We start from the raw sequence: 22,959 nt of genomic DNA, 5'->3' as shown, positions 1-22,959 counted from the left end.
CCCTGGGCTCTGCACCACCAGCCCTGCCTGTGAGACCCGGGGCCCGCCCAGCAGCCACTCTGCGGTGTCCAAGCAAAGCTGGCACACAGCCGACGTGGCAAGGCACTTTACAGCAAGTGACCTCTTGGTAAGCGGGGGTGCTCAGTAGCAGGGAAGGACCAGCAACAGTGAGAAAGTCCAGGGGTGGCTTCCAATCACAGACGCTGGGCCACTAGCAGCAGTGAGAGCTGCCCCCACCCCCGCCCCCAGGTCCCCAGTGTCTGTAGCTGATACAGGACAGTGACAGTGAGATGAGGCGCGGGATGGGTCCTGGCCTCCCTGTGATTGTCCCTGGGTCACAGCTGCTTGGCCTCCCGACAGGCAGGAAGCCACGGATGGATGGCACAGCACACTGGCCGTGCTGGCGGCAGAGGCGCGGCCCCGGCGTGGAGCTCCCGTCCACCCCCAGCTCTGCCAGCACCCATGCCAGCGGCCCACCCACCGCCCCAGGCCTCACTGCCTCCAGCCCTGCCTGGCCAGACTGAGGCTGCGATGGGCAGCAGGTTTTCTGGAAGCTTCTGTGTTGCTGATGCGGAAATGAAGTCACTTTCCTGCTGCTAAATTTAAGTGTCTTACGAAAAAATGTCAGGGCATTGTAGCTCATGAGTTCTAAACAAATGCAACAATAAACGGCAACAACCACTGCAAAGCCAATTTGGAGGGGTGCTGGAGAAGACGCAACACCCGGCCCCAAACGCAACACCAGAGGGGCCACGCACGGAAATCAGGTCCCCTGGGCAGATGGCATCTTTGTCATCATCTCTGGAGGACAAGGAGTCTGGGGGGGCAAGTGGCCGGTCAGCCGCTGACGCACAGCGGGCGTGAGGGGGCAGGGGGCGGGGCCTGGATACAGCTGATCTGTGCCGGCTGAGCACCACTCGCCGCCACCACCACACCCACCCCCTCTTTCTCTGTTCGTCGGCGGTTAGTCATCTGGAATTTTAAGTTTCCAGGCTGTTTGTCCTCATTTTAATGTCAAATTATTTGCCACATCAGTAAGGTTGTCTTTTTTTGATCAGTGTGATTTTTACTCTTATCTCATTTAAGTCCTTGCTGGGTAGTGCAGAGCTGACAGGGGCACAGGCTATTTCTTCACTCACTCATTCATTCATTCATTCATTCCCTCACCCACTCACTCAGCCACTCACCCACCCTTTCGCTCCCCAGAGGTTTACCGGGAGCTGCTGGGCTGGGCCCCGGCACCGGTGGTGAACACGGCAAGCGCCCTTCAGCCCCTGAGCCCACTCCCGAGGGGGTTCCCAGCGAAGGGCAAGACCCTCGGTGTTCCAGGGTGAACTCTGGCCGTTTCTTCAGCAGGGTCAGCCCGGGTGGCTGGCGGGCGGCAAGGGCCTGGCGTCCACCACGGGCCGAGGAGCTGCAGGGTGTCCAAGGCCTGGCCTTGGAGTCAGCCAGACCTCTGCTGGGAGTGAGAACTGCTTCCCCTGCTAAGCCTCAGTTTCCCTACGTGCAAAATGGGAACAGCCCTCAGCGGGAAGTGCTCGCCTGCAGCCGGCCCATCTCAAAGCGCCTGCAGACCTGTGGGCTCATCATCAACCTGGGCTCTGGGCATCGCCGTTGCAGGACCAGGCGTCCCGGAGGGCGCTCTGGCCGGAGGGGTCAGGGAGGGCCGGTCCCAAGAGGTGACCCTGGGGCTGCGTCCCACACTTCAGCAAGGAAGCCCCTTCCGGGGGCGCCCATGCAGGGGAGGGAGGAAGGCTCCCAGTAGGGATGGTGGGGCTGGCCCCAGTCCACTGGCTGGGGGTGAGTAGGGGGCTGTGGTTACGTGTAGGGTCCACCCACTCGGGTGGCCGGTCGGTCGTGTGGGCCAGAACCGCAGCCTTGCTTTCGCGAGGCCACGGCGGGCAGCTGCGCCTGGGCTCCGAGTGTGTTCACACAGCTCCCCAGCCGGCCTGTGGACCAGAAGCTGTGCCCGGCTGCCCACGGGCCTCCCCCGCCGTGCTCGGGAGGCACTGAAACATATTTTTCTCAGTAAATTTAGATTTTTCTCCAAAGGAGGAAACAACACATCAGAGAAAGCAGTGGCGGCCCAGCTGGGACCGTCAGTCTCGGAGGAGCTGCGGGTCTGGCTTCAGCTGCTGGGCGCGTCTCCTGTCCTGGGGGTGGGGGGGCAGACTTCCGAGTTTGCAGACCCTAGCCGGCACCACTCGGGAGACACCCCACAGACGTGCAGAGTCAGGACCCCACAGTGCAGCACAGGACCAGGGGGCTGCTCAGGGGTCAGTGACCTCGGTTGGCCTCGGGACTGGAGTGGCCCAGAGCTAGGCGCGGCCGGACACCCCCTGGGGCAGCGCCTTTGAAGAAATGACCAGGCCTGCCAGCAAGGGGGATGGAGGAGGAGGCTGAAACACCAAGAGCAGCCGGGAGGGAAACGCCCCGCTTCTGATGAAGACAGGCCGAAAGCCAGCCCAGAAACAGCCCTGGTCGCCAGGAGCTCAGTTTCCGGACCCGAGGTTGCCCGGACCCGAGGCAGTTCAGCTCGCGTCGTTTCTGTGTGAGTCGGGTCCTCGCCGTCTGGCCCGCAAGGCCTCCTCACGCGGCCCCGCACCCCGCTGCGCCGCCCCCGCTGGTGCCTGCCTCAGCGGAAGCTCAGTGCTGGACGACCCTCGGCCCGCCGGCCCCCCTCCCCTCACAGTCCCGGATTCTCTGCGCCCCACCCCGCCCCCACGCAGTGCTCCCCACCCTGGAGCGCATTGCTTCCGCTCCCCCAACCTCGGCGAACGGGTTGCAGCGTCTTTGAGCCTCCGCCCCTGCTTCCTCCCAAGGCCGCGCGGGGTTCAGCCTGCGCCTGCAGGGCGAGCTCTGTGGGGGCGGAGGACGAAGGGGGGCTGCCCGAGGACTGAAGGTACACGTCACCTGCCTCCTGCTCCTTTTGTCCGGTGTGTCATCAGCCCAACCAAGGAGCAAAGTCACCCGGTCACCTCCCCCCGCGTCCGGGCTCTCCCAGGACCTACCCTCCGAGGTGGCTGGTCTGAGTGCCCGTTGATCTCAGACGGCCACCCTCTGCCTCTGAGCCACCCCGGGGTGGGGGCCCCACTCGCTCCTTCGGACCTTGCTTCCCCCGTGACCCAACTCTAAAGGTACAAAGCTTTCCTCACTTCTGTGGCCAATACGGGGCGGGGGGGGGGCGCAGGGCGGACAGAAATACTTCCAAAGAGGCTGGTGGTCAAGAAACCCCGAGAGAACCCCTTTCTTCTGCAAATAGTAACTGATTAAGTCCGGCCCCAGGGCCTGTGCCCGGCCCCTCGGCAGTGAGATCGAGCCCCGGAAGGGAACGCAAGGAGGGAGGGTCAAGACTGAGTGAGTTCAGGGGGCCTCGGCTGTCACCTGGGGGGACAACTAACTCCTGGGATTGCTGTGGGACTAGGGGTCACGGAGTGACTGCAAGCCATCCACGATGGCCTCGCGCGCCCAGTGCACGCCCCACTGGGCCAGCAGCCCAGACTGGAGCTGATACGGAGAACCAACCAGATCACAGGGGAGGGGCAGGGAGGGGCCTAGGAGGGGGCTGCCGTGGCAACGGTAAACAGCCTAGGACGGGATTGGCTGAGAAGCTGAACGCCTCCGCAGCGCAGGGAACTATGGGCCAGAAGATTCTAAATAAAAGAGGGGCTCTGGGGCTGGCTCCTCTACTCGGAGGCTGCCTGGGTGGAGGTGCTGAAGTTGCCTGCGCTTCCCAGCGGACGGTAATTTGGATGGGTTTGGCAGGGGCAGGAACTCCGGGCGCAGACGAGGGCCGGGCTGGCCTGGCAGCGCATGGGGGGAGGGACGGACACACGCAGGGTGGTTCTCCTCTGGGCGTTGTAGAGGGGATGGGCTCTGAGGCAGAAGCCTGCCATTCTTCCAACATTGTGTGGCTTTTGTATCTTATGTTGTTTCACTGTGTGAACTAACCCTATAGAAGTAAGATAATTAAAAACTAATGGGGAAATGATAGGAAAACCTGGGTGTTAAACATTTTAGCCTTAATCGACGGGGTTAAGTGATGAAAGCTGTAACGAGAGAGTTAAAGAGTTTTGCCTTAATTGTTAGGCTGACGTGACTAGTGCATGTGGAAAGCTGTTATTCCAAAATTGTGAAGCTTTTGAATAAAGACTCCTTTCCTTCCTCACCAAACCTTTGCCTCGGGAACTTTGCCCGGAGGGTGGTGGTTGCTGGGCACCGGAGCCTCAGCAAGCTCTCTCGCCTCTCCTGCATGCCAGTGGTTACGCTTCCTGAGGATGATCTAGTTCATAAGTTACACAAAATGTACAGAATAAAAAAGTTTACATTTTGAAAGACTTGTTGTGTTTGCAACAAGGAGACATCATTTGCGACCCAGCGCCCTCGTCAGGACAACCTCGTGAGACGCAGGTGACAGGAGGCCAGCAGCCTCATCCGCGGCCGAAGCGTGAAGATAACCTGGCAGCATCTTCTCAAGATTTAAAGAAAGCATGCGTCTTTAACCTAGCAGTGCCACTTAGCAGTTCCCGGAGTAGTGCACTGTATAACTAACTCTCGGTCTTCTATTACTGTAAATAATGCTGCAGTGAACATCCTTAATGCACAGCAATTTCTGACTGCAAGTGTCCAGCACCAGGGCACTGATTAGATAAATGACGGAATGTCACAGACCATGGAGCCCCATGAAGCTACCAAAAAGAGAGGGAGAGGGGGAGAGAAGAGAGAAGAAAAAGAGGGGGTACTCTGGCCTGATGGGGGAAGATTTATAACAGTGTACATAGTATCCTACATTCGTGTAACACACACACACACACACACACACACACACACACACACACACTGGCCCTGATGGTGGAGGGGGTGGCAGGGAGACCCCCCTCTACACTATAGATCTGTTTCCTCTTTTTGAATTTTATATCAGGTGCCTAAATTACTTATCCAAAGGTTTCATCTTAAAATGATAAAAGTTACCACTGTCGCATTGTTAGATTGTCCCCTCTGCCTGGGCAATGTTATTTTTTAGGGGCCTGCGTTCTCAGTCGATACAGCAGGAGCTACCTGGGGTTTGGGGTGATGGCTACCGTCCCCCTAAGGCCACGGTGCAAACATCCCTGTGCCGCCCCAACCTGGGCCTAATCTGCGGAACTGGCGATGTGTACCCTAAAGAGGCAAACATGTGATACACTTAAGTTCTGCGCTGTGAAAACAGGTTGAGAAACAACGAAAGCACAGCCCTGAGGTCAGAGGCCGCGCAGGCGGAGACTGAGTTGTACGTAACCGTGACTGCAGCCAGGTAGATCCCCTGGCGAGGCCACATGGCGTGCTGCTGGGTCTCCACCCCTCCGGGTCCCAGCAGGGCGAGGCTGGCAGTGCTGTCTGGGCATGCCAGCTGGGCAGGGCGCCCCGCCTGAGTGTGTGTGTGTGTCCCTGTTTCCCTGGAGACACTCAAAATATCATTCCCTGCTCATTTTTCAAGATCTGCACACCGAGCTCCCCAAGACGGGGACCACGGCGAGCCTGCCTTTTCCCATCTCCTTCACCTGAACAGCTCCCTGGCGCACGCTGGGGACAAAACTCGCACCAGACACAGAGTGACTGCGCCAGGAACCGTGCTGGGGCATGGAGGGGGCGGCACCTCCGGGTTCTCCTGCATTTCTCGTGACACCAGTGTCAGGAGGGACAAGAAGCGAGGACTGGCTGAAGTCCCGCTGCCGGCAGGGACTGTCCCCACCCCTGCACAGTGGCAGGTCCTCCCCCCCCTTGCCTTTTGTTCTCCTGGTGGGACGATTTCGTGTCCCACCCCTTTCTAGAGGAGCTGCCCACCTTCCCACCCGTGCACCCCTGACCCTTTCCACAGTCGCCCCCTTCCAAACTTCGCAGTTTGAATAGGGACCTGATTATTTTCTCCACCTCCTTCCCCAAAGGCGGGCGGGGGCCAAGGAGCCTCAGAACGAGTTCCCAAACCGAAACTGACCCACGAACAGCACCCCTTCCAAACTCAGCGACCTGGTCTTGACGTGAAAGAGGAGGAGGGAAACATGCAACCTTGTTCTTGCAACCGATTCTTCCACAGCTGACCGAGAGTCCGGCCCACGAGAAAGCCATCGTGTGGGGGTCTTCCCTTGTGTGAACCTTCGTCACGGGGGCCTGCTGCTTGCACAGCTGAGGGAAAGGAGATATTCCAGCCACAGCCCGAGTGGGCAGGACAAGCTGCCCAACTCTCCCTGGCAGATGGAACCGCAGCCCGATGCCGGAGTCACCCATGCCGGAGTCACCCATGCGGGAGGCAGCGTCTGAAGCTCTCGGCGCCGTGCCCGCGGCCAGACGGGAACTAAACGGACGCGCACAGTGAGCGCTTTAAAGTAAATATGAGAAGTCAGAAGCCCGCGCGCCCAGGTGACGGTCCCCTGCCTGTGACCACGTGTCCTGTGAGGTCACCCTGATTTATCAAATATTTTGTATGGTCCACGGGAATGACAAAAAGTGTAATTTATCGTCATTTCCTTCTGTGCCCACTCTACTACAGACGTATGTCCCACCTTTTAAAAACTTCATGTGCCGTGAATGTGCACCTAGTTCATTCTCTGGAAACATGGTGTTTTGAGGGCCGTGATTTTGCACAGCCGTACACTGTCCGACTAAACAATTCCTCCATCACCGGGTATTTAGGGTTCTTCCCTGGATTCCTCCCCTGGTTGTGGCTGGCGTGAACATCCTAATCAATAAGCATTTGTGCACATTCCTGATTGTTTCTCAAGGTAAATTTCTAGAACTAGAAACACCAGACAGTGTGCAAACATATTCTTGTAAGGCTCTGGGTTCAAGCTCTGCTCTCCCCGTCAGCTGTGCGTGAGTGTGCATTAAACACCCGCCGCACTAGGGTTGGCATATTTACATTGAAAAGTTTCTGCCACTTCGAAATGCTTGTACTCAGGTCGCTTTGATTTTACCTCTTTCATTACCAGTGAGTTTTCTTTTTTTCTTTTTTACTTTCTGCATGTAGTCACTGGCCATTTGCATTTTTTTTCCACAAGAAATGTTTTCCCCATTTCCTTCTGGTGTTTGTTGACAGAACTTTCTAATTAATTAAAACCTGGTGCCTACAAAGCCAACTAACTTTCGCATGTTTATCTCATCATCAGCCACCTCCCCGGACGGCCTTACTGGGTCCAGGCTTCCTGCTAACGGGGGCCCTGTCTCGCGCAGTCTCAGTCGGGGTGGCTCTGACCTCCCTTCCTTACGGCCCCCTCTCTTTCTCCTGTCCTTGCCTCGCCACCCTGCCTAGCAGGGGTGTCCAACCCTTTGGCGTCTCTGGGCCACACATTAAATATATTACGATATGTAATCACAAAAAATCTCATGTTTTAAGAAGATTTGCGATTCTGTGTTGGACCGCATTCACAGCCATCCCGAGCCGCATGCGGCCGGTGGGCCGCCGCAGGTTGGACGCCCCTGGTAGAGCTTCCAGAGCTGTGTCCGTGTTGGCAAGCATCGCTGTCTGGCCTTGACAGCCACCACCGACACTTGTCGTTGAGTCTGATTCTGGACAGGGCAGCTCCTCTGGACTGAGGTCCTCCTCGTGACTGCGCCCACGCTCCTCCCGGTGAGCTTCAGGGAGCAGCCATCCAAGGCGGGTGTGCAGGCAACGGGGTGCACTGCTCCCCTCGCCCACCTCCCTCCGGGTATTTCTCTCCCCGGCGCATTGAGAGGGTAAATTTGGGTCCCAAACAATATACCATCTTTGCACGTTATTCTTTGTGGGGTTTTTTGTTTGTTTGTTTTAAGATTTTATTTATTTATTTTTAGAGAGAGGGGAAGGAAGGGAAAAAGAGGGAGAGAAACAGCAATTGGTTGCCTCTCACACGCCCCCAAACAGGGACCTGGCCCACACCCAGGCATGTGCCCTGAGGGGGAATCGAACCAGCGACCTTTCCGTTCACAGGCTGGCGCTCAGTCCACTGAGCCACACCAGCCAGGGCCGCATGTTATTCTTTTAATGTATCTCCAGATTTGATTTTCTTACGTTTTATGTCCATTTTTTCCTTAATTCACAGTGAGATAGATCTGTGTTTTACTTCTGGTGGGGTGGGGGCGGGAAGGAGAGTACCTATGTTGTTGGGTTGAACAAAACGAGGACATTCGACCCTTTTTACAGTGTGCTGGGTTTTAAATTAACAGACAGTAAATCGTCCTCTTTGGGGTGTGTGGTTCTCTAAGTGTGAACACGTGGGTAGATCCTCCCTAACTCCACGACCAGGACGCAGCGCGGCGTCCCTCCCCGAAACTCCCCGCACGGCCGCCGCCTCCATCACACCTGCAGCCCCGGCCAGCGCACCACTTCTGCGCTCGGTCCTCGAGGCTGCGTCCTCCTCGGAATGCCCTGCAAACGGGATCCTGCAGGACAGACCCTTTGCGACTGCTTTTGCTCTGCAAGCTGCCTTTGAGATCCATCCCAGTTGTGTTTATCAATTCTTTTTACTGATAAAAAGCCCTTTATCAGTGAGCACACTGCCCTGGGTGAGTGTTCCAGGCTTTGTTTGGAGGACACCTGGGTCGTTTCCAGTTCGGGGCAGTTATGAATGTAGCCGCTTTCTGGGGGAGCCTGAGTTTTTCTTTCTCCAGAGCTGTGGTTCTCCACCAGGAACTGCTTCGCTCCCCGGGGACATGGAGGCATTCAGCTGGGCCTGCAAACGGTGTGGTTGTCACCGCCGGGGGCAGGGATGCTGCTAACCCTCTTACAATGCACAGGCAAGCCTGACAACAAGAGGGACTCGGCCCCCAAGGACGACGGTGCTGCTGTGGAGACCCCGTGCCAGGCGAACACCCAGGCCTGGGGTCACCGGGCTGTGGGGCAAACGTGCGTTTCACTTGGTGAGAAACCGCCAGCACTTCTCCACACACTAAGCGTCCCGCAGCCCCATGCGGCCAGGGGTTCTGTGGTGGGCGGCACAGCCTTAGGGAGCACAGGGTTCAGCAAAAGTATTTTAAGTCAGCCTCATTGTTTTTTGGTTTTTTTTTTTGGATTCCTTGTATCCGCATTGCGCCCACTCCTATAGAAACAGTACAGAGTGTGTGGCATTTCTGCCCGTGTGTCTGAGGGGTCCTGCCCTGTTTGGCTGCTAGTTCCTAACAGTTTATAATTGTCGCCTCTTGGGAATGGCCTTTCTAATCAAGACACAAAATCCAGGGCCCCGGCTGGGTGTCTCCGCTGGTGGGAGCACCGTCCCGATGCACCGAGGTTGTGGGTTCGATCCTCGGTCAGGGCACATACAAGAGTCAACCAATGAATGCATCAATAAGTGGACTGGGAAACTGATGTTTCTCTCTCTCTCTCGGATCAATACATTTTTTAAAATTGAAAGAAAATGATACCACGGACAAAGCGAGAAAGCAAGTGTGCGCTCCATCAGCCGTCGGCCTGTCGCCAGCTCTTCCATGTGTTAGCTCACTCGACCTTCCCGGGGCCGTGATTACCCCACTTCACAGACCAGCGACCAGAGGCGCAGGGAGGTCCAGTAACCTGCTCAAGCTCACAGAGCTAAGCAGCAGCAGAACTGAGATGCAAGCCCAGGTGGTCAGCACCCCTGCACCTGGGTGCCCAGCCACTACGCTACATCCCCTCCCCTTTACTATACTGCAGGAGAAATCATTTGAAATGTATGAAAAATTTAATATCCAGAATGCATAAAGAGCTGCTATCAATGAAGAAGACCAATGTAAACAGCCGGAGAGAGAAAAGAGCAAAGGACAGATCAGCAATTCACAGACAGAGAGATCAAAACAACATAGGAAAAGGTGCTCGATTTCCAGCCCACGAGGGCAGGCAAGTTAAAACCAGACAGGATTTTCCAACCAACGGATTCGAGTGAAATCGAGAAGTCTGCTCCCAGGGCCGGGACGCTGTGTGAAAAGGACCTGTTACTGTGAGAGCCTGTCAGATGTGCCCTTGTGAGTGGCCGCTTGGCGGGACCCCCCACCATGGACAAAGCACTTCCCCCTGGACCAGCGACGCCACACCCCAGCCTCTGCCCTTGGCCATGGGCTCGCAGAAGCCCAAAGAGGCACACACAGCGTCCCAACTGAGCTCTACAGTGATGTTCAAGTTCAACCGCACTGTTTTCCTGCAAAGCTGTGGGGGAACCCGCTGAGTGCTGGGGTGGCAGGCCCCTCTCAGGGGCCACCTGCATGCCTCCCTCCCCACCTGAGTGCCCTGTGTCTGCCCTTAAACTTATGCAGGTCAGTGACACTCGCCGTGTACTTACGTCCTTTAATGATGACAACTAAAGGGTTTTCAGGGCAAAGGGCGCTGTTTTCATGGAAACAAAGGTGGAAGCTGTATGAGCCCCACAGAGGGAGGCTGCACAAACTGACCAAAACCAACGTCAAACTGCTGCTGAATCGTACATCCGTGACCACAGGAGCACACAGCATCAAGACCCACAAGGATTTTGCATGCAGAAACCTTCCGAAGCGTCTGAGCTGCGCAGTCAGACGATGCCTGCTGGCGGCGTCAGGAGAGAAGACGCAGACGCAGCCGGCTCTCCAATGAGAAGCCAGGAGCCAAGAAAAGGCCCGCACATTTGCATCGTTTGCCCGGTTCGTTTTTTTTTCAGCAATTCGAAAAACGTAATAATAAGCTGCTCATTTAATTTCAAAACATGTAAAAATGAAGTGGCACCTTTAACACTACAAAAGGACTCATTTAGTTTTCTAGCCAATTGGAGAATATCTGGCCTTCAATGCAGCATTTACGCAACTCACATTTATTGCTGAGAGTGACGGTCCCCGTGAGCTCCGCCCCCTCATTCGATGCCGTTTCTTTTCCCGCTTCCCCACCGTGTGCTTTCCTTTACTCCCAGGGCCCGGCTGTCTCTGCCTTTCGCTTTGCTTATATCGTAGAAGGTTTACATCAGGTTTTAAGTCCTACTGGCATTTATCTCTACGCTTCCTAAAGTATTTAAAACCTTCATTTCTCCGATTACGTAAAACACAAGTACCGTATTTTGCCGTGTATAATGCACACCCACGTTTTTGGACCAAACTTTCAGAGAAAAAAATCTTTCGTTTTAATTTTTTAATTCAGTTATTTATTTATATTTAGAAACAGAACTGATTATCCTATTCTGGGGTGTTATTTTGCATACGGATATCGTTATTGCTTTCTAGAGTTACACCTTTAACACATAAGCATAACTAAAAGAATTAAAAACAGTTATACAAATACAGAATGAGTACTACCCATGTATAATGTGCATCCTTATTTTTCCCTAAAAAATTTAGGCAAAAAGTATACATTATACACTGCAAAATATGTTATTCCCCCCACCTGGTGTCTTTTCTTTGTTCTGAGGACAGGAAGGAAAAAATAAACCCGGCCCCATGGCGGTAATATTGCATGAAAGAAACCCAAGCAAAACATTGTTGTAGAATTCCTTTTAGAAGGAAGTCAGGGGCCCTGGCTGGGTGGCTCGGTTGGTAGGAGCGTCGTCCCCAAGCACGAAAAGGTTGCAGGTTCGATTCCCAGTCAGGGCACATCGTTAGGTTGCCGGAGGAAACTCATCATTGTTTCTCTCTCACACCGATGTTTTCCCTCTCTCTCCCTTCCTCTCTTTCTAAAAATCAATAAAAACATAGCCTGAGGACAAAAAAAAAAAGAAAAGAAAGGAAAATTTTTTTAAAAAGTCAGAGTTAGGGCCGGTGGGGCCCCTGAGTGTCTCAGGTAGGAGGGATGGCCACCACAGGGGATGTCACCATGTGTTCTGGCCCCTTCCACACTTCCAGCACCTTCCGTGGGCAAAGCCTGGCGGGCTCCGCTCCGTCCAGCTCCACCTGCCTCCGTGGAGACGGGGAACTAATGCCTGGACGTTGTTTGCATCAGAAGTTTCATATAAAACCCTGGAAGCAGCCGTTTGCCAGTCACTGCTCACGGCCCCCGGGACGTCTGAGCTGAAACCAAGAGCTCCTGATCCTACCGGGCACCACGCAGGTGAGCCGTGGGTGGCCCCGCACACCCGGTTTTTATCAGGCTTTCCCGGGAAGCACATGCGCGGAGCGACCCGGGCGAGCCGGAGGACCCCGGTCAGGGAGCGGTCTCAGTCCTGGCCGCTCACGGCGCCCAGCGAGTGTGGTGCCTCTTAAGTAAACGAGAAGAGCTAATGTGCCTGCGGAACCTGGCGCAGGAGTCAGTAACAGGGGTGAACGCCTGGGGTCCGGACTCCAACCAGCAACAGGTTCAGGGCAGCTGCAAGGAGCTGGTGGGTGGGGGGAGGCCGCGAGGGGGCGAGAGGACAGAGACAACGGGATGTGGACTGAATGAGTCGGAAAAGCCCAACCTCTTCACTTCCCCCTCCGTACCCACTTTTTAAATTTCACGACGAACACACACCTGCACGCTCCCCATGTCTCTCGCTCCATCTCCCTCCCTCCTGCTGACCATGCCCTTGCCTCCTATTCCGCGGATTTTCCCTCTGTGCCCACACACCCTCTGTGCAGCTGACGCGAGTGCAGACATTCCTTAGCTACCCATCACTGCCACTGCTCATTTGTGATGGGTCGTCTCTGTGTGGTAGCCACAACCCAGGGGGCGCCTCCTCCGAGATGCCCGAGCCTAACAGACGGAGGGGCGACGTCTGCTTGGACCATCAAACGAGAGGGAAGAGACGCAAGCCCCACATTTCTGCACCAGTTCCAGGGGGGTGGGCATGCCCGGGGCTTTCTTGTGGAGCCCCCAAGTCACCCGAGGCTCAAGCGACTGCGCGATAAAGTTGTGGGCTACGACCGAGTGAGAAGCCAGCACCGACGGCAGTGACTCCACAGTCACCGCTTGCAACGCAGCCCCTCACGCGTCAGCGGTCACAGGCGCCAGGAGACGCCCAGCAACAGCACTGGGTTCCAGGGACACAGTCTTGCTGTCTAGCGAAAGCACTGTACCGAGAACCCTCGGCACGGGGATTACCATCCCAGAAGGTAACGCGGTGCTTTTTTTGTCTCCTGTGCCATCAGTGCATTTCCCTGCACGTTCTGCACGGAGGGACCCTGTCAGCGACTCTCGGGGTGAACCTGCTGGGCTGCCTCATGCCGTGTGCGTTCAGCCGCCCCCGAGCGCCACTCCCCCCCCACCCCCACCCCCAGGTGCCGTTACCTCCTGCAGCTTGATCTCCTCGGGCTGGAGGATGTCCAGCACCCCGCTGCTCTGAATCTCCGGGAGATCCTGCCAGAGATTAAACCGTGAGTGCGGGTTGCTGAGCAGGCAGATCTGGGGCAGCGCCTTCCTCTCGGGCGGGCTGTCCGGCTCCTCCCGCCCCTCCTCCTCCTCCTCCTCCTCCTCCTCGTCCTCCTCCGGAGCCTCCTCGCCGGCCTGGGAACCATGGTCGGTGACCTCCGCGTCCTGTTGCCTCCGGGTTTCAATTTCCTGGAGAGTGGACTTGTCTCGGTATTCCTGATACAGGAGCCCTGCAACCAGACAGAGCGGGAATGGAGAAGAGGAGACGCTGTGGACGAAGACCCTTCAGAATCGCTAGGTCAAGGCTCTGCCTGCTTCTCGGGGCCCGGGCGGGGTCTGGGGAGACGCACAGGTGCCAAAGGGCTGCACCCGGAATCCCCCGCCGGGCCTCCGCCTCCCGGGGAGGACCAGCCCCGACGAGGAACCGGGAAATGCCGGCACTGATTTAAAATCCAGCCACACAGACAAACACACACGCTCCCCGTCCACACTTGTCAAACGACGAGAATCTACAAGTTGACGTGTCAATAAGCAGCGTGTGCGGACTGGATGAAAACACCCCAGTTACGACGTCCCAGCGTCCCAGCAGGAGACCGGGCTGCCCGGCCGCATCCGAACACCGGGGCCGTGGTCTGGGAATGGGGAGGGGTGGTCAGTTCTCCTTCTGATGGAAAGACAGTATTTCACCAGCCTTGGGACTCAAAAGGGAAACATTCCTTTTTCCGCTCCTACAGTTTTAGACTACTTCCCAGACCAATTGTACTAGAAATAAATGTGTTTTCAGTCTCCAAGGAGATTCAGGGGCCTGCAGATCAGCCCTGAGGTGGCGCCTCCTCCTCAGCACGTCTCAGCCATGGGCCGGGCGGAGGGGCTGTCCCTTCACACAGGAGCAGCAGGAAGCTTCCGTGGTGAGGGGGGTCCCTGCCCAGGGAGAGGGGTAGGGGTCTAGGGCGGGGGAGTGGGCGTGTGAAGCTGGGAGGAGGGGCCTCAGACCCCAAGGGTCTTGTCTGCCGGCTGTGCCTTGGAGGTGGCAGTCTGTCCTGCTGGCTGTGGGCGAGAGGGAGGCCCGAGAGGCCGCAGGCAGGCAGCTCTGGTCCCCGGTGCAGGAGGCCCGTGAGGGGATGAAAGAGGCTGTGGCGGTTCTCCCGGCTGGTGGCAGCCGATGGACGCGGGCGGGAGCTGCAGTGGGGGCGGGGGCATGCAGGTGAGCCTGACTGGGGTGGGGGGGCAGGGATAAGGGGGAAGACGGGTCCTGGTGACATGGCTCATATCCAGGTGACCAGCGTGGCAACAAGGTCAGCTGGCCACATCCAAGGAGACAAGGACCCCAGGAGGAGGGTATGGCTGGGGAAGGGGGTGGTGGAAAGGCCCAGTGGGCAGCTGGACACTCTGGTCTGGAGGGCAGTGGGGACCCTGGGCACGTCTGAGGGACAAAGATGACTCTCCCGGAAAGCTCTGGTAGAAGCAAGTGCACGGCTTGCACAGGTATTTCTCTTACAGCGCAGTGCGGACACCGGCTGTGGTGCCTTCTGGACCCAGCGGCTCCATACGCCTACACGGGAGGAAGAGGCGGGAGGGAAAACAAGCTAACTCCGAAACCCTGAGTGTGGACGGATACACTGTATTTACAAATGGGAGCCTAATAAACCCACCCTTGGGGTTAAGCCAGCTGGCCTCCTGTGCCCCAGGAGGCTAAATAACAAAGCCTTCCCAGGAAGTGTAGAACTCACTTAGAAGAGTAAGATCCCGTGATGCCACAGGGTTAGAACCCAGCAGAAGACAAATGGACTCAGCCCGACAAAGGGATGAAAGAGAAAGCCAGGTCGGCTCGAAAAGCAACCCAGACTGAGGATCTACGAAGACAGAAGTTTAAAGTCGCCGCAGGAGCTGGGCCAGCGTGAGCACAGGGCCTCTATTGTCACCGGCACAGAACCAATTACTCCGCAGGTCTGATACTGCGTTCACGGAGGTTTAGAGAAACCAGGTTCCCACCGTTGGCTTGGAGTCGGGTTTCTACACTTAGCACGTGGTGGGTACATACATATCTGTTGAAATGAGCACCTTTTAAAAATGCAGCTTCCAAGCTTCACAAAAGCGTCTGATTTAGCATCTTTTTGCAGGCACAAAAAACATCTCAGGCAGGCTACAGGGGGCAAATCATGGGTGAAATCTGTCTGCAATATCGTATGCTGGAGGAAAGACGTATCAGCAGTGCGGGTAGTTGGGCTGAATTATTTCTGAAACCACACGGTGGCCACACACTCCTCACTGTCCCTCCTCTGTCCCCTCACACCCCTTCTTCCCAGCTGACCGGGGAGGGGTTTGTTTGGATGCTGACCCATTCTGAGCTCAGGGATGCGGGTGAATGTCCTCTGATCAAACCCTTCTGTGACAGGTCCCTTCCCCTCGTCAGTGGCGGGTTTAGACCTAAGCATGTGTCACGACTGGGCTGTGGAGAGCAAGTGCATAGCTTCTTAAGATGTCTCTCTCCAACAGACACTTGGAGAAGACTGCCCTGTTTTGCTTTTACGCCATGTGGCTGCTTGAGGATGTGATGTCTGGAGCTGTGGCAGCCACCTTGTGACATGAAGCCCAAATGCTGAGAATGGTGAAGGAAAAGGAGCTGGGGGATTGCTTAGCTGAATTAACCAAGGCAGACCCTCCTACCCCTGAACTCATGACTGAGAATACTTCTACTGGGTTTTTTTTTTAAAGATGTTATTTATTCTTAGAGAGAGAAGAAAGGAGAAAGAGAAGGAGAGAAACATCAGTGTGTGAGAGAAACATCAATCAGTTGCCTCTCACACTCACCCTAACTGGGGACTGGCCCACAACCCAGGCATGTGGCCTGACCACGAATTGAACCAGCGACCTCTCGCTTCGTGGGACGACGCCCAACCAACTGAGCCACGCCAGTCCAGGCTACTTCCATTGTTTAAGGCCATTGTTTTCTGGCCATTCTATTACATTCAACCAGAGACTCTCAATGCAAGTAATTTTAGAATTTTCTTAAAACTTAAGATTTTTGAAGTATTTAAAATGCAAATTTAAATAGCAATTTTCCTAGAGTTCCTGTGATTGCACAGAGTTATATGGCACACTATGTATCAATTTTTCAAAACCTGTTGATTTTTATTAGCTTTCAAACTCACGTTACCTGAGGAGCTGTGTCACCTGATGACATCTCTGTACTCGATACCACGTTTCCCTATTTATGTTTTGCACATGCAGCAAGCACAGCTCCATGTGAAAATTCACTTTGCCTACCGAACCCTGAGCCCGGCCCCAGCCCCGTGCAGGGTGAGGAGGCTCAGTTCTCGTCTCTCCAAACTCTGGGGGTCTGCAGCAAGCAGATGGCGCTGCCCTGCCAACCAGGGTGGGTCCCCAGCCCTTCTCGTCACGGCCGGCGGGGTCACTCAACATCTCACTTTCTGAACAGAGCAATTCCACTCTTTGGATCTTTCGAACAGAAACCTCTCAAGGACAGGGGATTCTTGTACTGTATTTACTTATGTCTTTGTGGACTGCCGTGACTTCTGCATGCCAGGCGTGTGTGAGGTGTCCGAGGAAACGAGGGATGCCCAAGTGTGTGTGTGCACACCCATGTGTGCACCTGCCGGGACTCAGGGTCCACCACCTGGAATGACCGCTGGGGACTGCGTCATGCGTGATCCCTGCCTTGATTCTGCTCTGGCCCCCGTGGGAGCTGCTGCAGAACCCAGCGCAGCCGTGACTCCGCTTCCCTCCCCTGCCAGTCACAGTGTGTTTTTCGGGACCTGTCATCCCTTCCTGACACCTTGGCAAAGAACGCCCTTCACGCGCAGGGCTAAATGCAAGTAGGGCTGGTGCAGAATCTCTTGGCACAGGCCTCCAGTCTGAGGAGGGCGCAGGGAGAGGGCAGCGACAGCTCTGGGCTGCCATCCAGCCCGGGAACCAGAAACAGGCAGTCACATCACGCCAGCAGACACAGGCAGGGGGCCCGAGCGTCGGTCTCTACTGTGGAGCACTCGAGGAAGCTGAGGGCCAGGAAGGGCAGGCCCCAGAGCTCAGGGTCCCAGACCCCCCGTGTCGGGCTTACGACACTGGCCCAACAGGTCCAGCTGCCTCCAGGACAGAGGAGTCTCCACACGCCCAGAGGGCTGACCAGCGTCAGTCTCTCTCTCTCTCTCTCTCTCTCTCTCTCTCTCTCTCTCTCTCTCTCTCAGAGAGGGGTCACAGGACTCCCCAGCCCCACCCCAACTTCCTTTCTAGTCGTGACATTGATCTTGGCCAAAGAGGACCCCTCTCAAGAGGGTGGAAGTCTAGACGGGGCCCTCCAAGAGGTGGCCCTCCGCACTGGGGGAGGCCAGCATGGCAGGGGGGAGGGAGAATGGCGTTTTCGGGAGTCTGCTCTCAGGTCGGCCCCTCTCCGTTCCCCCAGCAAACAAAGGGAAAGGCCACCACCACCGCTACCACTGCCCGTCCCGACACTCAAGGGGCCGCTGGAAGCAAACTCCCCAAGTCAGCAGCTTCCCGGCAGGCGCTGGGCGCTCGGCCGCCCCCCCCCCCAGCGTGGCCGGGGCTGGGCTCCTCCTCTGGGGCTCGCTTTGGGAAAGCCCTGCCAGGGAGGAGCGAGCCGCCCCCGAAGTCTCCCCAACGCGGGGGCCTGTGGGCAACGGGTGCTCCACGACCACTGGAGACCCTCGGTGTCCGTCTGACGTTTGAGATGGAGGACGGCAGCAGTGTCCGGGGGAGAGAAATTTTCCCAACCTCACAAATCTGACCCTGACAAACGGACTGTCTGCCGAGGACAGTGAAGAACGAAAAGATGTTCTGCGCAGCCGGTGCCGTCTTCTGGATCGCGGGGCCCACAGGACGAGCACTAGTTTGATGTCGTTAGCAACTTTTAAGTCCAAGTGCTGGCGTTCGTGGGGTGATTCTCAGGCTACTTTCTGCATTCACAGGGCTTCAGCTGCAGCGGAGCGGGGCGCACACCGGCTGCACCCCACACCTCCCACCTCGCAGCCACCCCGGGGCTGGACGGGCATCCCTTCCTCAGCGGGGGGTCTGGGAGGGGGTCCTGGGAGGGGGGCTCGCTTTCTCTCCACTCCACTCACTACGCCATTCAAAGTGCACCACTGCCTCCTCTTCCTGAACCCCACCGGTGACTGTGGCTCTCTCCAGAAGCCCCTTTTTGCAGACTCCCTCCCTTTCCAGGTCTCCCCCAGACCGTTTCCTGGGGTTCCCTCCGGTGTGGCCTCACAGCACCTGACCCCTGGTCCTCCCAGCAGAAGTGACCCCGGGCTGGGTGGGGAGAGCCCGGCCGAGAGAGCAGGACAGAAATGCATTTGCTAAGGCCCACTGATGCAGCACCGTTCCAACGTAGCAGTTTTGGAACCCTTTAGAACCAAACATGTCAAAAAAATGTTCTTTTGCCACGTCACATACTTCTGGTCACAGAAACACAAGGATATCTCACAAGCAGGGGACCCTCAGAGTCCCCCCGGGGGGCCACGGTCGCCCCTCCAGGCCGGGCCGCTGCGGGAGCACCCACCTATTTGTTCGATGAGGTTCCTCCAGGAGTCCGTGGGAATGGGGCGGATCATCTGCAGGGCCTCGGTGAGCGTGGTGGGGCTGTCGGCCAGCGCCGGGCACTCCTCGGGCGTGGCCCCATTTCCCGGGGTGGAGGACGACTCGCTGCCGGAGGGAAGCAGGGACAGGGCGGTTATTTTTAAGCAACGACACACACCTTGGCCAGCTGGAGAGAGACGTCCGCACACGGGGCGGCCCTGGCCGGCGGGGCCCGCCCGGGACCGTCCAGGCAGAGCGGCCGCAGCCCCTCCCGGCCAGGCGGGCCCCACAGGCCCTTTCTGTCGCCGCACCAGGGCGCGACCGAGTGATTCACTCCCACAGCAGCCCGCCCAAACCTTCATGTTTTGGGAGCTCGCGGGCAGGCATCGGAAACTTGGCGCGCCCTGCCCGCTCCGCGGCGCCGCCCGGCCGCCCCGACGGTCCCGCGGCCAGGAGCCCAGCCTGCGCGGCGTACCCCGTGCCGCCCGCCGTCGCCTGGCCCCAGGCCCCCTCGGGCTCGGGCCCCCCCCCCCGCCCCCGTCCCAGGGCCCCAGGGCTCGGAGACCGGGTTGCTGAGAAAAACGCGCTCGCCCGGGGCGCTCTTGGGAGGGCGCGGGAGGCGCCCCGGCGCAGGGACAGGCGTGTTGGCGGATCGCACTGGAACTCATCTCCGATCCCGGGCGGGTGCGGGAGCCACTAGGGTCGGGGGCGGAGTGAGGGGCGACGGGGCCCGCCGGGCACAGGCCTCGGGGGTCGGCGTCCGCAGCGGGGGACGCGAGCTGGGGCCCAAGGTGCGCGGGGCGGCGTGCGGGGTCCAGACGCCCGCTCGTCCTCACCTGCCCGGCAGGTGTCCCGTCGCCGAGTCGCGCGCGTCGCTCTCCGAGGTGGAGCTGTCGTGGTCCACAGCGCAAGCCGCGCTGAAGGCTGCGGCCAGCAGCTCCATGGGGGCCGGCGGCCGGACGGGCGCTGGGGTGGATTCAAGGGACGCTCTGGGGGCCGGGGGCCGGGCGCGGGGCGACGCGCGGACTCAGGATCGGGGTCGCAGCGCGCGCGGCTCCAGCCGGAGCTGCAGCCGCCGCCGCCGCCACCGCTGCCGAGCGCCAGCGCAGGCGGACGAGCGCGCGCGCGCGCGCGCGCCTGGAGGATCCCGGGGTTGCTACGGCAACGGGGGAGGCGGGAGGGGCTCACGCGGCGGGGGCGAGGCATGGCGGCCACTGGGCGGGGGAGCAGGGGCCGGGCGCGGAGCCGGGCTCCGGGGCACCCATTGCGGCCCCGGACCTCCCTCGGGCTCTCACCTCCCTGCCCGGCGGCGACTGCGCGGGGCCTGGGGAGAGGGGAGGGCAGGATGCGTGGGGGGCGGCGAGCTGCGCCCTCCGCTTGTGCCCCCTCCTCGCCGCCTGGCTGGACCCCACTGGCTCACGAGGCGGACTTGGAAAGTACGGGCGAGGTGACCCTCTGCCCTGCGCGCCCTCGAACTTCCCCCTGGCGGGTCCCGCACCTTGCCCGCGGTCCCCGCGGGGACCAACCCTGCTTCTGCCTCTCCAGGCTCAGCTGAAGATACTTCCGTCTACACCAGGGAGCGCGAGGCGAAGACGGCGGTCGTAGAGAGCCCCTGCACACATGCTCCCGACCTTGACTCGGGAGAGGGGGGCCGCCTTCAGCCCCCCGCAGGCCCTGGGGTCCCGGGAGGGGTGCGGGGGATGGAGGAGGAGGAACACAGTGCCCCCAAACCTCCACCGCATGTTCCTGCCCGGTCGGTCACACTGACTCTTGGAACCAGCACGTTCGGAGTAACTAGTTGAATCCGTTTCTGGATGCAGAAAGCAAGCAAAAACTGGAGTGTGAGTGACCCCGTGTGACGTGGAAATCTAGAGGGGTTTCCCCCCAGCAGGACAGCTGGCACACTCCCCGTGTCCTTTCTGAGGCCAGACCGCCCGCTCCCTTCCCTGGGCGCTGCGGACAGTGACAGCCGCCAGCGCCCAAGGGCACCTGGGGGTAGGGACCCAGTTCAGAGTGCAAGTTCCACCCGCGGGCCTTTGTTTAAATTAGCAAATTGCTTGTATTTTTGGATGCAGATACTCGTGGTGCGAGGGGTTTGGTTAGCAGCCTGAGGCTGGCTTCAGCAGGTTCCCCAGCCAGCTGTCTAGAACAGGTAGTTGTAACACGGTTCCCTCCAGGGACCAGAATGGACAGGTCCCAGCTCCTCTTGTCCTTAAGGCCTCGATGTCTTCGTGACAATCACCTGGTGTCCTCTTCTCCCAAGACAAGCCGCTCCCTTCCTTGATTCTTTCCTGGTCTCTCCAGACAGCACTCTCTCGAGTGCTGCATTTCCGTCCGCTCACTGGCGGTCCCCTAAACCCTCTCCCCTGACCCCCACACTCACATCCCCCTGCCCAGGTGGGCAGCCACCCCGGCAGAGAACTGGCCTCACTTCTCCTGTTCCTCCTGTCACCCCGGGACCCCCAGTCCTTTAAAGCAGGGCCCCACTCCTTGGCGTGTGGTCCTGTCCACACCCAGTTCACCCTCTCTCTGCCTTCTCAGCTATGGGTCTGCTCTGGTCCCTCCCGTGCTTAAAAACGTGCTCTGCAGTGCCACCGCCTGAGGTGGAGGTGACGGGTTCTCCACGGGGTGCACCCGGTGGCCCGTTCCTTGGCAGCGTCCTCAGGCCACTGTCCTCTGAGGCTTTGGTGTCACACTGGGCTCTCCCGGCTGGGACTCAAGGCGCACTTGGGTGTCGCACCCCTGTCCCTTTCTTCCGTGTAAGCAGCAGCATTGCCAGACACTGTAATTCCCTGTGGACAGGCTGTCCCTCCACTGAGCCCTGGGCCCCTCCGGGGGGGAGGGCACCATGGTGTCCTACTCCTCTGTCACCAGGGCCCGGGATGGGCAGTGTGGGTGATCGCCCGGCCCTGCTGGTTTCGCCGCCCCTTACACCAGCTGCAACATTCATGGAGCTGTTCCTTTCCCACTTTGCTGCACTAAGGGGAAAAGATTAAATTTCTTTTTTAAGCCAGAAAATATTCAAGTGGAACTACATACAGAGGTGGGCAAAAGTCGGGTTACTGTCGTTCACATGGAAAATAATACCATCATTAATGAATAATAACGCACGAATTAACTCTGTTTTGCATGCTCACAACTGCTAGCCCGCTGTGAGCATTCGGGTGGGCATAATGAAAACCTTCCTGCTGAAAAGCAAGCAACGAACGTCTTCCGATTTACAGAGTCAGGTGGGGAAGCCACTGAGTCCTGAAGGCACGCAAACCCCAGCTGACTTCCCCGAGCCCTATCTCACATTCTCTCAGTGCTTCCTGGGCAGGAAGTCACCAGCATCTCCACTCCACTGACGTTTTGCTCACAACGTACTTTATTCTAGATACGATTTTCAAATATACCTGGTTAGCACATGGCCAGCGCTCTGTATTGATGGTATGTTTTTGAACATACTTAGTGTCAAGGAAAAGAATCAACAGGACGAAAGTCACTTTGGCTAAGCAATGTCACCAAAACAAAACTCGATAACTAACCTAACTGTTGTCTCAGCCTGGCCCGGGAGAGACGTTTTAGACCAGTCGGCACTGAACTCCCTGGTCGGCTCTTGAGGCGTCTTCTGCTTGGTAGGAGCCCCTGCCTCCCCCGGGGGAAGGCGTCCTTGTCTGAAACAGCCACGCTTCTAACTTCTTAGCCCCACCCTCTCCTGCCCGTAAAAATCCTTCATTCGGTGCAACTCAGAAGAGCAGCTTCCAGTCGCCAGACGGGATGTGGCCCGATTCAGCATCCCTTAATGAAGCCAATTAGGTCTTCCATTTACTCTGTTGAGTCACGTTCTTGAGAACTAGTTATTTTATATATTTTATCTAAAGGTTGCTTATTTTTGCCTTTGGGGTTTGAATGGTAAGTATTGGGGGAAAAGTGGATTCTTATTTATATGACTACCTCCTCATTTAGAAGTCTTCATTTTTGTTTGCAAAATGTTACCTTATTCTGCGGGAGAGTCGCTAGAAGCAGAGGGAAGTTTGGAACCGATCTGGTCCGATGTTTAGGTCACAGGGCAAGGAGCAGAACCGAACCAGAGGGCTACGATGACAAGCCGAAGGTCACGCAGCTGGCCAATGGCAGATGTTGGAAAATATGCTGGTAAATCAAGGCTGTGTTTTGTGAGAAGGAACGGCCCATTTCTATTTGAT

At 57.5% G+C, this 22,959-nt stretch overlaps 1 protein-coding gene across 3 annotated transcripts in view; it reads right to left on the bottom strand.

The window, feature by feature from the left end:
* Positions 1-22,959, bottom strand: part of NGEF (neuronal guanine nucleotide exchange factor) — an 85,658-nt gene that overhangs the window by 13,083 nt on the left and 49,616 nt on the right. For 2 of the 3 annotated variants that reach the window (XM_045845665.1, XM_045845667.1), the window contains 2 exons: positions 18,756-18,898; positions 13,142-13,452 (listed from right to left, as the gene is read on the bottom strand). In XM_045845665.1, coding sequence (XP_045701621.1) covers positions 13,142-13,452; positions 18,756-18,898 — 454 coding nt within the window. Of the gene's footprint in view, positions 1-13,141; positions 13,453-18,755; positions 18,899-19,608; positions 19,855-22,959 lie in introns of those variants that run through there. The other variant, XM_045845666.1, reaches the window with a different exon arrangement.

Source organism: Phyllostomus hastatus, unplaced genomic scaffold (genome assembly GCF_019186645.2).
Source record: "Phyllostomus hastatus isolate PE091 unplaced genomic scaffold, TTU_PhHast_1.1 phas_contig_477, whole genome shotgun sequence".
Lineage (NCBI taxonomy): Eukaryota > Metazoa > Chordata > Mammalia > Chiroptera > Phyllostomidae > Phyllostomus > Phyllostomus hastatus.
This window is presented reverse-complemented; position numbering and strand designations above follow the sequence as displayed.